General features: G+C 42.6%; 1 protein-coding gene across 1 annotated transcript in view; it reads left to right on the top strand.

Moving 5' to 3' along the window:
• The window catches only part of lin7a (lin-7 homolog A (C. elegans)), a 44,670-nt gene that overhangs the window by 22,618 nt on the left and 5,278 nt on the right, over nt 1-16,774 (top strand). The window contains exons 3-4 of the mRNA XM_080492177.1: nt 7,364-7,435; nt 16,402-16,611. Coding sequence (XP_080348303.1) covers nt 7,364-7,435; nt 16,402-16,611 — 282 coding nt within the window. The remainder of the gene's footprint in view (nt 1-7,363; nt 7,436-16,401; nt 16,612-16,774) is intronic.

A 16,774-nucleotide genomic window follows, 5' to 3' on the forward strand; every position in this document is an offset into this window, starting at 1 on the left:
GACCGGGCTCACTGCTAATGAGTGTATCAGTCATATTTTAATCAGGTTTAGCAAGTAGCATCACTGGTGTGAGAGCTATGAAACTCTTTAGCATGTAAAACTCATGAGAAACATCGTGCTGACTCTGCGGGTCCAAATGCCACTGGTGGTGAAGTTGGTGGTATTATACAAACTTTCCCAGTTCCCACGGAGACAGAGTCCGGGTGTTTTTGAAAAAGTCCCCGAAAGGTGAGTTTTCAGTGGCTCCGAGCACCGCTGCCGTGTAAACGGGGCCTAACGCTCCTTAGATCCTCTGAATCCGCCCCTGAATATTAAGATTTCACGCTACATCTTTAACATGGCGTCTGGGAGGCTTTCATGTTCGGAAAAAAAAACAAAAACGTATTTCATTCAGGAGACTTGATTGAAGGTTTGTCACCCACAGCAGTTAAAGGACTCGTCTCTCCGAAAGCCTTTAATTCTTCGCTGTATAATCAGTCTGCTAATTCGTTCTGACTGCACTCGCTTCCCGTTCCCGTACATCTATCTATCAGAGCTAACTGCTCCGGTTCGGAGAGCCATAAAACACAGGTTAAACTCCAAGTTTGACCCTCCTGTTGTTCTGTTTGATCAGTTTCACCTTTGTGACATTTAATTATCACAGTGACCTTTCTCCCGCGGCGTAAGCCTCATGTAATCTGTGATATGATTGCTTCCCCTCACACACATACGTGATGTAGTTCATTTCACAGTCTGGTGAGCCAGCTCAAAAGCCCGGCAGGGTGGAAGTGCTAATCTGCTCTATAGAGTATAAACTCTACTCTTAAGTCCACCTCCGAACTTCCTTCACGTCCTCGTCGATAAAACTCACAAAGCATGAATCAGGCCCTGTTAAGGATGACGAGCTGGCTGTCGATATGAAGAATGGATGGCAGGGAAAAGAGCCAGGATCAGCAGCGCCGGGCTAAATGACAAAGAGCCTGATGAGCTGGTTGCTTTTCTCCACCGCGTTCATCAGTGGTGGAGGTTGGTGGTGGTGGTGGGAGGGGGGTCCTGTGCCCCTGCGTTAGTCTTACTGCAGCACCGCGAATGAGTTGTCAGGGTCAATCAGCTTCGCAAATGGGAAAGGAAGGACACAAGACGTGATGACTGGAGGAACTAACCAGCTGGAAATGATAGGGGGTGGGGGGGGGGGCTGTTTGCCGTTTATTGGGTTAGAAAGTCCCACTTGAGAGGAAAGCAGACCGGAGCGATCGAGTCTTTCGTGTGCTTTAGAAATTACAGTTGATTTTCGACTTCGTCAGAGATTTTCAATCAGCGTGATTGACCCCCATGTTCGCCACCAGCGGCTGGGAGAGCGGTGTTGATGCCGCCGCATCAAGTTGAAATGATCCTGGGAGAGGAAGAGTATTGTTCTGAGCTGCTCTGCTGCTCTTTGTCCTCTCCCAGCATCGTTAACCGGTCGAGGGCCCTGTTTACACACAACTGTGCATGCGCATCACGGCCGTGGTAAATAGTTCTGCACATGAACGAGAAGATGAACAATAACAAACATGGCGGCGGCCAGAGACTCACCATTAATAGTCATTGAATCTGTCCATACAAATGTCTGTTCACTCACTACTGTTTAACGTATTGTTCTCTGCACAAATGTGTGTGTTTTTGCCATGAAAAAACACACAACAGCACCCACTGGTGGCCCGACATGCCGACTATATTGTTGTCAGTGATCCTGCCGTTGCCGTGTAGTAAATGCGAAACAAAAATGCCAAAATTCCAAGTTTTAACTTTAAACGTTGTGTAAACAGGGCCTTGGATGTCCCTGTTCTACCCATCCCCCATCCCTCGCTTTCCTCTCTGCAGAGGAAACAGGAAGCCATGGTTACAAGCAGCATCTCATCACTTTCTTCCCCCCCCCCCGTAGGCATCGCGCTCACTATTTGCAGACCTGTGCTGGTATTTTTGGTTTGGTTTCACCACTAAAACCAGAAATCTGTGCGGTGAGTGAAGCAGGAGTGGAGGGAGAGTGCATGAGAGAAGAGGGGAGGCGTTTTTTTTTTTTTTTGGAAAGCACAGTGATGACATGCTTGCAAAAAGAAAGAAAGAAAAAAGTGGAATTGAAAAGATGCCTGCAGGACAACTGGCCTTTTAAGAGCAAAGTGCAGCCACCACAACAGGAGACTGACATTCAGAAACACACGGCTGTTTGCTCCATGTTATGAGGCACTTCGGGCCAATGCATTCAGGTTAAATGTGCACACACACACGCACACACACACACACACACACACACACACACACACACACACACACACACACACACACACACACACACACACACACACACATACACACACACAGAGCCTTTTTGCACCGCCACAACCTTTAAAAGCAATAAAAAAAAAATTACAATTCATTGACGTGAGAGCAATCAAGAGAGTAATGGCTGAAGGATCGTCTGCAGTTTTACCGTCTTTCAACATTGTTTTCTGGCCTGAAGCTTTTGCTTATTTGGCTCTTGCATCGAAGAGCATCTCATTCAAGCAAAAGGAGGGAGTGAATAACTTTGTGGTCAATCTATCCAGAATAATTCAGTTTTTGAAGAAACAAGAGGGAAAAGACTGTCTCTGATAGATCTGCATGCCCTTTTCAAAACAGAGAAAGCCATGTAAAAGCTGTCCGAAATTTATAGAACCATCATCCATCCATCAGTTCATCCACCTGAGGGGGCTGAAGCCAATCCCAGCTGACCTCAGGCGAAGGCAGGGAAAGGTCAGCCGCCCGTCAGGGGGCAAACACACAGAGACAGAAACGCACCGGCAATTTCTGGACTGTGTGAGTGAACTGAATAACTTGAAGAGAATCAGCACACGCTCAGGGAGAACATTCAAACTCTACTGTGAGGAAAGTGTTAACAATGTACGTTTCAACAACAGCACCCACTAGTGGCCCAACATGATAACTACATCATTTTAAAAAACATTTTCAAAATGTTGTTGCGTAGAGCGGTCATCTCCCAATCAGAAGGTAGCCGGTTTGATTCCCATCTCCACGTGCCGAAGTGTCCATAAGCAAGACGCTGAACCACAAATAGCTCCAAATGGAGTGACAGGGTCTTGCATGGCTGCAGCCTTCATGTATGTGGGAATGTGTGTGATGAATGGGTGAATGTGATCAACAATGTCAACGCTTTGGGACTGCTCACACAGTTGAACAATGCTAGATAAGTGAAGTCCATTTACCATTTTCTGAGACGTGTTTTCACCTGAAACGTTAAAACAGACTCTCTTTACTTGACAGGAATTCAGCCAAAGTCTTCGAACTAGCCCTCGACTATGTGCACTACATTCTGCATGGAGTCTCAAACTGACCTCTTATCCTACAGAATCGGTCCGAATTCTTGTGATCGGACCCTGAAACAAGTCAAATTAACATAAATTTGTCTTATCAAATGTTAATTAGAAAAAAGCATAAAGCATGTGACAACTTTTGCTAAATGGGAAAAAGAAGAAAGTAGTTCCATTGCGTAGGCGTGGTACACATTATTTCTAAGATTTTGTACGACACCTTTGTCTTTTGGTCATAAATTATTTCGCCTTTGCTGCCTGCTGCGCACTGTACTTTTATTTACCAAATCGCTACCTGCCACTTGTGTAATTCCCAGCTTTGAATGAAATCTCTTTTTTTTTTCAAATGCACCAGTGAGTCACCCTGTGAGGGGCCGGAGAGTTTCCATCTTTCTCGCTGTCGTTACCTTTCTGCTCAGCGTCGCGCTGCTCGCCATCACGGAGCAGACTCTTGATGTTGCGTAAGCGCCGACTGTAACACCCTTGTCATGTTTGAGTAAAGCCATTACTAAACATTTACATAACACAGAGCAGAGTTTGAAAGCCCAAAAGGCATTGCTTTCACAGATAAACGAAGCCAGCATTGGTAAGAGATTCCGCGCCTGGGAAGAGTGCTAAGAGGGAGAAGCAGTCGCAGATGGAATAAATTGCTGTAATTAGCATTTACAGAAGAAAAGGATAAATGAGAGGGATTGGGGAAAGGAAGGTAAAGAAGCACTTTTATGGCATTTACAAAGCTGTGCTCAGTCTAAAAAGGTGCACAGGTGTCAGAGGACCTTGGGTAAAAGGTGTCGTCTGGGAGCTGAGTGCGTTCGGACTGCAGCCTCATCGCCCCGAAAAGCTCCGTCGCTGTAAATCTGCTACAGAAATGTCGGAATGTGGAGCGCAGCTTTGAGATTCATGAGCAATCAAGTCGACTGAAACTCAGAGATATGTTGTTCCCAGCTCCGAGGGGTCTAACGAAGAAAAAATCTGAAGGTTCGTACCCGATAGGCGTTTCTTAGGCCTTTGTTGGCTGCGAGAGGCTTCATCGATTCAAATTCATGTCTGTGCCACAATATCGAAAACTTCCCAGTTTTCCCTGTTGTAAACCTCAGCGACACCCCAACCACAGCCTGTACAATTACAAGAAAATGGACGGAGCGTCATAACCGTCATTATCTTTGTGTATATTGCAGACATTTTTAAAGTTACTCTCCTTGAAAAAAAATCTTTAAAATGAACTTTCCATAAAATGTATCACATAATAATGCCCAAATCGATCACAACAAAGTCTATATCTTTACAAACAAACTGGATTTTGTAGCCATCAAACTGTATTTATGCTTTGCTAACTGATGTCATCTTCAGAAATCTGCCACGAGGGTTTCTGGGATATCAAAGATGGCGAGAATATCCACATTTGACCGATTCAGCCAGAATAAAAAGGCTGAATTTCTCAAAGAAAGAGCATTCAAGTCCCTAGAATAGTCTTGAATGTTGTATCGTAGTATCTTGTAAAGGATGAAACATATTGAATTTGTGACATGAATGAATTAAATGCTGACTCACCTACTATTGCTCTACATCACAGAGGAGAGTTTGTCTTGCCCTGAGCCGTGGGCTGAGGAATGCACAGCCACATCCGCCTCATTAGGAAACAGTAGAATTGTTCAGGACCGGCCACAGATGAACAGCCGAATCTAAATGTGTTTGCTAATCGAACTGATCGGATCTGACCTGTAATACATCATTTCCATCGAGCCAGCAGCTCCAGCTCAGGGAGGAGAGCAAAATATATATAACAAAAACCTCAGTTTTTGTCATCAGCTCATACATCTCCATGATTTCCAACCCGTATCTCCTCCCTCCTGTTGTACCGTTCATTATTTCACTGCAGCGCTGGATGAGATATCCGACTACAGTCCGTCATGTGGTTTCCAGATATGCCTGAAATATGGCTGATCTGGATGCGTTTAAAGTCTGGAAGCTGCACTGCATTAGTGTGACGGAGTAATAGAGTACTAGAGCTGCATTTTAACTCTTTAACTGCCACAGTAAAGAGCTGTTTTTGGTCATTTCCACCAAACAGAACAAAATATGTTTACCTTTTTAAATGAAGATAACACAGTTCATCATTTAAGCAGCTGGATTAATATAGTTTCTTTCTTTCTTTCTTGTATTCTATAAAGGGCCCAGTCGATGGACAATAACAACAATGGTGGCCTTCAGAGTGTCAAACAACTGCTATCTACATTGTTCAATTTCTCTGCCGTTGTTGTGTAAACATGAAAAACTTTTGGGAAAAGAAAACGTAAAGACGATGAGTTTTCACTTGAAAGGTTATGTGAACAATAAGCAGATATTCTCTTGTACTTTTATAGGATTTGTAGGAACAGTTTTTGACAATCTTTTTTACAATTTTAGCTTTTTTTTTTTTGCAGTTTTGCCTTTCAGGTCTTTTTGTAGTTATTTTTGGTGTTTTCGTCTAGTTGCTCCGGCTGTTTCAGCAGTTTTAGAGATTATATCTGTTATGACTCCAGGCCATTGTTCATGTCTATAGCATATTTTTGTCTGCATGCAAGTTGTGTGTGGTTTCATTGCTAAAACAAGCAACAGCACCCACTAGTGGCCCAACATGGAAACTACACAATTTTTAGTGTTTCTCCCATTTCCGTGGAAACAAAATGTTGCAGTTTAAATGGCAAATTTTACCGAAACGACATTGCAAAAACGATGTGTTTCACCGTTGTATGAACGAAGCCTCAATCTCTATTGCACTCGTCTTAAATCAATCAACATTTTGTTGAATGTTTGAGCCCAAACATTACAGTGAAGACAAATGTTGGTGGACACACATTCTCGTAGTGATAGGTGTAACTGCATCTTCTCACCAGAGAGCAACAACTCATGATAAGCTGCTTCGGGCGCTGCAAAAGAAGACCAACATTGAGTGAACTGCTGAATAAACGCCGAACTACTAGAACCCAGTTTCTCCATTGAAGCGCAAAGAACGTAATTCTCTATTGAGATTTGCTCAAAAACTTGTGCTCTGATGCCTTTCAAAGGGTTCTGAACCGCTGACGTACATATTTTTCCCTAGAATGATGCTCAGCACTTAATTTGCAAATCTACCGAAACATTGAGGGTTTTTTTCAACCACTTGTATGAAATCCTTTTAAAATACAGCACAAGGACTCTCTACAAGCACACAAATCAGATAACTGCATGAGAGATTTTTGTGTCCGCGATCTCACAGAAAAGCCTTTAAATTACTGCGATGAAGACGTTCCAGCGTGTAAAGACAGCAGCCTTGAATATTACACACAGTGAAATGCCAGGCCGTTGATGTAATGTAGCTGTTTTCAGCAGCGTGTGCGCACCTTCCTCGCAGTTTCCTTTGAGTAATGGAAGCACAGTCCGATCCTGACTGGATAAAGAGACGAGCGAGTCTGCAGAACAGGCAGTAATACAGCAAAGACACGGCTCTGCTGTCCGTCCGTGTGAAGGAGTGTTTGCCGAAGCAGACGGAATCGCTGCCGACGGCTGACCTTTCCAGTAAAATGTGGCTGTTAAGGAGACCTTCCAGCGTCACTTGTTCAGAGAGCAGAAGAGAGGACGGTGAATAGTTCACCTAGTAGCAATCAGAGGTGGCGACTCGTGGATTTTTCGTCTGTCTGTACTGCAATAATGTTGAATGTTGGAATAACCACACAATAAATCCAAACAGGTTTGTGGACGATGTTGATCTCTGGGTGTTTGGAGATTTGTTCTTAATAACAGTGATCTTTCTCTTGCCTCTTATTTACACTGGCTACGACTTTTGTTTGTTGAGTTTGGTCTTCTTCTTTTTTTTTTTTTTTCTGTTTTTGCACTTGAAGGTTAAGAAAAAGAGAACACACACATACATGCAGCAGAGAACAATGCCCTATAAACATTCTAGTGGACGAACGACCAAGATGGATTGTTATTACAGTGACTGTCAACTATAAAACTACCAAGTCCCAGGAGAATGTGGACTTGGAGTCAAACTACCTGTCTCTCTTCATTTCTTTCAGGTGTATCAGTACATGCATGAAACAATCACGGTGAATGGCTGTCCGGAGTACCAGGCCAGAGCCACTGCCAAGGTAAGATCTGCAATAAAATCCTCCTACTTGAGCTGTGCAAACTGTCACTAATGGCTGGGGAATAACCTGGTAATCACATTACTCTGTCATTACTCAGCAAAGTGTCCTCATTATGTGTGTGAAGAGTCCTAAAGTCTGACGGGAGGATTCAGCTCACAATCAATCATTTAACACCTTTAACCTTTAAAAAAAAAAAAAAAAATGACACACATTTGTAGCTTTTTAAAAATTCACCTTTAAATCAAATGTAGGCGGAGAACGACTAGTCCACATCACTCCGTCAAACTTTATAAACTCAAGCGAGTGAGGACGGTTCACATTGTAGAATTCATGTGCGTCTTATCGGTTTCTAAATATTTCATGTGAATCAGAAGGTGTTGTTTTCTCAGTGTATTTACCTTTAAGATTGTGCCGGTCAGTCCAGACCTAAAGCAGCATAGTGGTGAGCCGAGCCAGTGTCAATGCTACAGCCAGGAGCTCATCAACATATATAAAGATCTTCAGATGTTCATAACAGTAATTTCCAATTTGGAAAAACCTTCTAATTTGTGTAAAAAAAAAAAAGAAAGTCAGAAATAAGTTCACAGAGACAGTTTGCCTGAAAGTCTTGTGTGTTTGATCACTGAGCACCAGCGGAGGAAAACACAGCAGCAGAGGTCAGATAAAGTCGTAATCTATACACGGATCACGTTACGATTTCCCCGAAGAGAAAGTGGCATTACAGCTGTGAACGAGCTAAATGTTTGTCTCCACTCATCTCGTCTCCTCATCCCCATTTCAACAATCATCTGTTACCTCATGCTTTGATCGGCGTCGCAAATCTCCTCTAACTCCCTCCAACGCTGTCTCAGATTTATCCCATTCGCAGCCACTAGATTCTATTTTATCTTAATTTCGTACAGCTATAAGATGGATATGTTTTTTTTTCCTCTCTGAACACAGATGTCACTTGAAGAAAAACTACCTTCCCGATCGAGGCGATGATAAAAGAACATTTGTTCAGCTGCTGTCACATTTCACTGTGCTATAGATTTGCTGTTTTGTTCTACATTTTGTCGCTGATAAAGACAGATTTCTATAATTCCAGGCTTTGATGTGTAATTGCAGTTCACGGCTCGTAACAAATCTTCTCCGTGTCTGTTTGTGGCGGCCATTTGTTGAATGCCAGTTCAGGTTTTTTTCCATGTCTCTCCTGTTGCCGCTGGCGAGAATATTTCTTATGTGTATGATATAACAGAGATGCAAAAACAATCCTAAAGTACAGAAATCAAGCTAAATGTTCATAGATGGTCGTTATGAAATCAATCACAACCGTCCAATCACAGACCAGCAAAACACGGTCTGATATTGAAAGTTATTTTGGAAAAACGGGCAGAAACTCTCACTTTTTGCATATTTATTTTTTACATTTCTACCATTGCAAAGACTTGTTTTTAGTTGTTGTATTGTTACTAAAAGGCTCAGATCTGATTGTTAGTGGCGGAAGATCAAGAATATAAATATTTATTTTTCTAATTTTAACTTGTGCCAGCTCTGTGTTATCACTTCTGATTTGTCATATTTTTCATATTTGTCATATTTTTCTTCAAAGTGGACTTGTTCAATTAAGTAGGATGGATAAATGCTTTTTTTATTCTCGTTTTCTGGCATTTGCGTAGACATTTTTTACCCCAAGCTTGCGTACAAACACATCATTTGCATTACATGTGAATTCACAGTTTGGTACATAGAATGTTATTATTAATCAACACACTTTATTTTGAAAAAGGACATAAAGGAGGAAATTTTGAAGGAAAATGTAGCAGCATGTTCTCTGTGCTCATCTTGTATTCATGCAGCCTGCTGTGTAGGAGGATGTTTTCCTCAGACGTTTTAGTCTTTAGTTCTCAGAAGTTTTGTCAAAGTGTGTGGGTTATTCAGCTCTGTGCAGCTGTTTATTGTTGATAATACTTAACAAATATTATTGTTGCCTTCATTTAGTTTAAAGTAAACAATTACCATATTTTCTGGATTCACCTTTTGTTGTTTGCCTGGCCATGTTACATAGAAGAAGCGACTTATATTTCGAAATATACCGGTAAATACCATCTGGGACCGCTAGATGTCACTGTATGACTGTATTCTTTACTACCTTATACGCATATGGAATACGCAGCAACAACATTGAATCAGAGAAGCAGAAACAATTCAGTGTGTGAGACACTTGTGAGGGAGAAAAGCAGAGAGACTTTTACTATAATGAAGAAAACAAAGGAAACGGCAGAAACGCTGAAAGTGATGCGGCGCTGTTTGTTTTAGTGATGAAACCACACATATAAAATAAAACTTGCAAGTCCCAGTAGAATATGGACTGGGAATCATGACACTCTGGAGGAAAGCGTCCAAAAGAACTATTTATTATGGCCGTTTACCCCGTTTCCATGGAGACAGAATCAGGGCATTTTCAAAAAGTTCCACCTTGGCAGCCATTTTCAAAAAGTTGCTTTTCCAGTGGCTCTGAGTGCTGTTACTTATACTCCACAACATACGATATCTGTCTGGGCACTTTGTTTCTGTTTCTGCAAAGCATAACTTTCCTCGTCAGTGTAGCTGAACGCTTTATTTCTCTGAAGGTTTTGTGAAAGAAAATGTTATATACGCGAGATTCAATTTGCCAAGTAAGTTTCCATATAAATTACATATTACATTGAGGTAGTGGCGTTTAAAAAAGATTTGGACAGAAAACTTGTGAGATTTCTCTGATTCAGAGACGTTTCTTAGCTATAAAGCGTGTATTATGTGTAATTTTGCTCAGTGTGAGACTTTTCATTCCATTTCAGGGGATTTGCATTTGATGTTTTTTCAGAAAGTCAAAAGAGTTTAAAAAAAGAAGGAAAAAAAAGAAGAATCAAATCGTCTTCAATGACACACCTGAGGTTGGATTTCAAGAGGTGCCCCGTGAAGGGCTAAGCAGGACTTCACACCGTCGGCTCACCTTCAAAGGACGCGTAGAAGAAAAGAGTTAGAAAAGGTTTTCCCTGATTTCGTGTGTGGAGGATGAGATTTGAGGAGGTCAGTTAAAGGCCGGTTCAGCGTCCAGCTGAGTCCTTGCTCAGCGTGGGCGGTGGACGTGGACGGGAACGGAAGACAGAAACAAAGCAGAGCGTCTTTTTGTGTGAACAGAGAGATGCCACAGGATGAGAGCAGGGTTTTGTTTTTTTTCTCTTCTTCTTGAACAACACGATTCCTCTTCCTTTGTGCGGCAGTGTCTTGTAAATTGCTATTCAACGTGTGAGCGAAGCAACGGAGAGTTAAATAAGGACATTGATACCATTTTCACACCGTTAAATATACTGCTAAAAGCTGGGATGTAATTAGCTCAAATTAACATAATGATGCTAAGCGCCTATCCTCGTAAACACACACTTTTTTTAACACTTAAAACCTTCGAATTAGATGAGTATGCATTGCTTATTTGTTATGTACATAAATAGTAATATTGAAACAAGATTGCATGGTATATTTCACGGGGTAAATGTGCATCTTATCACAGTAGAATAAAGGATTCAGCATTGATGTGTATATTCTAGCATGATAGCTAACGTTAGCATTGACTGTGTCTGAGGTGGCGAACGTCTGCGTTTACCGTCAATCAGAGCCGAGGCGAAGCTCCCAGGACAGCATGACCCGCCACCTCATCAAGTGCTTCAATTATCATGTAATTGAACAATTAAAAGGTTTATTTCCACTCAGCGGTCCCAGTAATGAAGCGACTGGCAGCCTTCTTTTTTATCACGTTGATGTGGCCAACAGGTTTTAATCTTGGTTCTGTCGTGGTTTGCTCAGAGGATGAACCATTAAAAAGAAAAAAAGAAAAAGAAAAAGACCAAAAATCCCCAAAACACAAATACCCAGAGATCACAGAAACAAACACAGAAGCACAGCAGCAACAACCGAAGACGCCCAATATAAACCAAAGCCACCAGATAAAGAAGCACTTTATATCAGGATCTGTGTTAACGTTAATCAGTTTTGTGAATGCCAACACGTCTCTGGGGTCATCAGGTGAGAACTTCCAACGAGCTTCTAGTTTGACAAGTTGATCAGTATCATCTGGTTTCATAGAAAAATAGATTTGTGTATCATCTGCATAACAATGGAAGTTAATTGAGTATTTCCTGATAATAGTCCCTACAGAAAGCATATATAATGTGAAAAGCATAGGACCTAAGACACAACCCTGCGGAACTCCATGTTTAACTTTAGTCTGAGCTGAAGAGTCGTTAACTTGAATGAAGTGGAATCTGATGAATATGATCGGAACCAGTTTAGTGCTTTACCTTAAATCCTGATATGTTCCGGTCTCTGTAGCACAATGTTATGATCAATTTCAAAGAGGATAAGAAACACAAATCATAACACTGTTTCGAATTTAAGGAGGCATTGGAGGGATCTGGGTTTTGTATACTGATAAGTGTGAGCACCACCAGTTTGGCTTCACTGGCTTGGTAAAACGTGAATCACAGAGACGGTGCTCAACTTCTAATGAATTCAATCTGAATCCATATTTTTGATATAAATCTACAACAAAGGACATAAAATCACTTCCCAGTCACTCACATTTGCAATCACCAAAGATAATCTTATTGATCTTGTTTTAATGCTTCTGAAAATATCCGGTCGATTCTCGGGGGGGTCTTATTGACTGATCTGGAAAAAGAGCCTTTTCCTGAAGACTTTGCGTGACGTCTAGTCACTCCACAAAATAAGTTGTGGCAGTTAAGCTTGAAGGTTCTGATTTAAGCTTTAAAACTCTCTCCTTGCCCCCGAACTGTGAAAAGTCACCACTTCTAAATCGGTATTAAATTTGCACACGCGCTGCATGGGCAATTAAGCACGCGGCTAATGATCTGAACTGGCTTAGCTGGAGGGATACTGCCAAGCAGGAGCGCTGGATATTTTTTAAAAGCCACTCCCTGCAGAGATATTTCCACTCAGCAGCATTTGCGTTCGATCATTCTCACATATATTTCGGGGGCAGGAATAGATATGCATGCTGCAGCAGAGGTACTCAAATCCAAGTCCCTATGCTATGAAAACTATGATGAAACATGTGAAATATGTGACAAAACCTCAGCCTCTGGAGAGTTGATCTTATGGAAATTTAAAATTTCACAGCTTTACATATTTTGGTTCCACCTGAATAACTTGAGTCCATATGATTGCTTCATTAATTTAATCAATTCAGCTTTGATTTGTAGCCTGAGGCCTTTATTACTGATCTTAATAGAGGCAGGAACTATCACAGCATTGAGAAAGAAAAAGGCCGGTAGGCGATCATGAAGTGACTTTTGATATGTTCCGTTATACTTATACAGTGTGGAACCTCTACTATGTATCCTGGAGCAAGCTTTTCATTTAAAATGCCTCCTCGGTGTGTGTGTGTGTGTGTGTGTGTGTGTGTGTGTGTGTGTGTGTGTGTGTGTGTGTGTGTGTGTGTGTGTGTGTGTGTGTGTGTGTGTGTGTGTGTGTGTGTGTGTGTGTGTGTGTGTGTGTGTGAGGTGCCGGCCATCTGCCAGATTGTTTTTTTGTTCACAGAAACCCAGATAAAGTTGTGAAGGTCGAAGCGCTGTGAGGCCTGAGAGGCGGCGGCGTGCATGCTGAGGAGCTGCCTGTTCGCTTCATGGATGAACTGAGAGGGAGAGGAGAAGACCGAGGAGTTTTAGAACCCCTTTGCAAAACAACTTTTCAAGCGAAAACGCATACATTTTTGCATTTTTGTTTCAGAAAAGTTTCGTGTTTACATAGCAACGTTCTGAAAACGATGTGGTTAACATGTTTGGCCACTAGTGGGGGCTGTTTTTTGATGTTGTAATAAGACCACATGAACACAGAGATCAGAACGTTCTAAACATTAACAATGGGAGAACATGGACATTCTAGTGGACTGACGACCAAGTTTGATTGTTATTACAGTGACTGTCAAAATAAAACTACCAAGTCCAAGAGAATACGGACCAGGAGTCAAGACACTCTGGAGGAAACATTGTTCTGACTGTCCATCTACTGAGCATGTGCAGAATAAATATTTACTCTGGCCATGGTGCCATGCACAGTCACAACTTTACAGAAGAGTTTCATTTCCCACGGAGACAGAGTCAGTGTGTTTTCAAAAAGTTCCACTTGGGAGCTATTTTCAAAAAGTTTCATTTTCAGTGACTCAGAGCACCATTATCATATAAACAGACAGAAGTTTTGCATTTTCACTTGAAATCGTCTCGTAAATGAAGCCTTAAGGACCTGATGAAAAGAGGACTGTGCAAAACACCCATATCTCTTCTCGCGATATAAACATGTGCAATATACGTATCACCAAAGACCGATTTAGCTGCAATAGACTTTGCTCCCACGCATTGTGCATTCACCCCAATTCGTAATGATCTACATTCAAAATGAGGTCTAAATATGAAAGAAAAGTGCAGTTCATCAGGATCAGTTTGCAAAAACTGCACGATTAACTGGCAGACAATATTCATGAGGACGACAGATTAAAAAGGTACACTTCAATAATCTGCACATTAAAGCAGGACCTTATCACAGCAGGAACTTCCACCATCTCCTCCTGTGGCACACTGAAGCACTTTTTCCTCAGGTGAATAATTGATCAGGCAAAAAAATGTAACGATGCTGCAGATAGTCTTCCTCCTGTAGATTAATGTTTGATTACTTTTTTGTTCATGTCAGTGCATAGTGACAGCATATTAGGAATTAGGTTTATACACAGTACATAATCACGAAAGACAAGCCAAATTGCGATATGAATGTTTTCATGCATTGTGCATCATGGTTTTAGGCAGAAATTGGTGTTTTGGGTGTCCAAAATGCACAAAAGGCACATTACTTCTGTAAATTCTATAAATTGAAACGAAGACGCAAATACGACGTGTTTTCACTTGAAATGCCGTGTAAACAGGACCTTCAGTGACATCAAGTGCAAGTAGTAGTCGTCAAAGGTTGGCCAATTGAAGTAAAACACGGACAATATCATACAATAAAGTTCACAAACGAAAGTCGCGGGGAGCCAGTTGAGGAAGTGACTTTCAACGTGATGACAGCTGAAGGCTGAGCCAAATGACACTTCGTTTTCAGAATCAATGAAAACAAATTCAAGGGTTTTCAGGAGTATTAAATCACATTATTGTAATAAATCCATCAGCATTAACTCCCAGTATTGTTTCGCGATCGAGCAGATTACCCCAATTTTCCATGTTCATGAATGTAGCTTGTGCTAAATGCAAAGTTTTGTGTTGTTTTTCATGTCTGTCAGTTTAAATCCTCAGTGCAGTGTGTGTCAACATGTGTGTGCATGCATTGTCACGTTTGCACCTGTTTTTATGCGCTCGAGTCTTCGGTAGATGGTTCCCGTTGTGCAGCTCTGGTGAGGCGAGAATAAACGTGGATCTGAGGTTCAGATTGAAAATGGAAGAGGGAGTAAAGCTGAGGATGCTGCCTGGAGGGAGCGTCAAAAACCTCAAAGTCCACGAGCTCCACCGCTGCTGGGAATTTCAATTCACATCTGCGGAAGCCTCTGACAGATCTCTACACCCCCCCCCACCCCCACCCCACACGAATGATGCTGAGTTGACGGAGAGCAGCACCTGTGGCAGTGCATGTGAGGATCAGCGGGCATCTCCTCCTCTGTTCCTCTGCCATTAGCTTTCCCAGGCTCTTGGCTAACAAGCTCCCGGGTTTCTTTGTCGGCGGGGCAAAGAGCTTGGCTCGCGGTTCAAAAGAAACCCCACAGAGCAGCGAGCAAACTCCCCAGCAGCTGCTGCCGACGCCGAGGGCCAAAGTCGTCTCGCTGCTCCTGCAGCGTGAACTCGAACATATTAATCCACGCGCTTAGGAACTTCGGGAACTTCTCATGTGGACTCTAAATCCCAAAAGTCTGACTAAATCCTGACGCTTTGTCATGGCCGTCCTCATTGAAATGAGAAGGTGCAGGCGGGGGTGCAGGTGGGGGTGGGGGTGGGAGGGCAGGCTCCACAATCACTCTGTGATACATCGTGTGCTTTCTCATGCTACGAGCACGACGAACTGCACCGACTGTAACCGTGATACCATCGGAGTCTGCTTTGGTCTTCTGCTGCAGTCCCACCGGATCGGAGCCGATCCTGCGTCTCAGGTGCTCGGAGCGAGAAGCACGCTTTGTTTCTGGCTAAGATATAAAAGGAAAATCAAAACAACACCGTTGGAAAATGCTTGTAGAACCCGAGGCTGTTTAAAAATCCACTCCTCTCCGCTATTTGCAGGATCGATATCACTAACCAAACAAGACTGAAGGTTCTGTTAAAGTTGATTCAACCTTATGGGTCATTTTACTTGTATTTCTTCTTAGATTATTGTGTGCCAGCCAATGGGGGAGCAATCATTGGAGAAAAGAGTGTACTCTCCATTTCTGCCTTCTTATAAAGAAGCACAGAAATGCCTTTTTTTTGTGTGAGAAGACTCGAGTGGAAAATCTTTGAAAGTATTTGCGCCTTGTCATATCATTTGGATTTAAATCATCGGTGAGCAATACTTCATTCATAAACAACGCAAACATTTTCAAACATAGTACACATTTTTGCACAATGTGGGAGACTCAATATTCAATATTTATGAAACTAAATGCAGCAGGGTGACGGAATAAGACACATTTGATGACAAGACCACAACACCGCTGGTCTAAAGCAAGTAAAACCCTCTTGTTTGCTTGTACTGTCACTCATTTTGATATTTTTAGGTGATCATGCATGCAAATGTAAAGTGCTCTCTATTACATGAACACGCTCTACACAGGATCTGACTGAATCAGCCTCCCTGCTCAAGTATCTCGGCTCCACCTCGGTGGAACAATGTCTGCACTCTTGCCACTTGTGCTGCTGAGGCAATTAATTTTTCACTGCTTCCTCACTGAGCTCCTGCGCCTTCTCCTCTTCCTCCAGGCCACGGTCGCAGCCTTCGCAGCCAGCGAGGGTCACTCCCACCCGCGAGTGGTGGAGCTGCCCAAGACGGAGGAGGGCCTGGGCTTCAACGTGATGGGCGGCAAAGAGCAGAACTCGCCTATCTACATCTCCCGTATCATTCCTGGAGGCGTCGCCGAGAGGCACGGCGGCCTGAAGCGAGGCGACCAGCTCCTGTCCGTCAACGGCGTGGTAGGTCCGAAACGGCACTTCCTGTTCGACACCGCGTACGAGGAGGGAGGATCAATGGATGGGAGGGAGAGCGAAGATAAGCTCCCCTGCCTCCATTTATTATTTAAAGCCCTGCTCCCAAAAACTATATCCTCAGCTCAAGTGTTTTTAGTAGCTTCTCGCA

This window comes from Lipophrys pholis (genome assembly GCF_963383615.2).
Source record: "Lipophrys pholis genome assembly, chromosome: 22".
In the NCBI taxonomy this organism is placed as follows: domain Eukaryota; kingdom Metazoa; phylum Chordata; class Actinopteri; order Blenniiformes; family Blenniidae; genus Lipophrys; species Lipophrys pholis.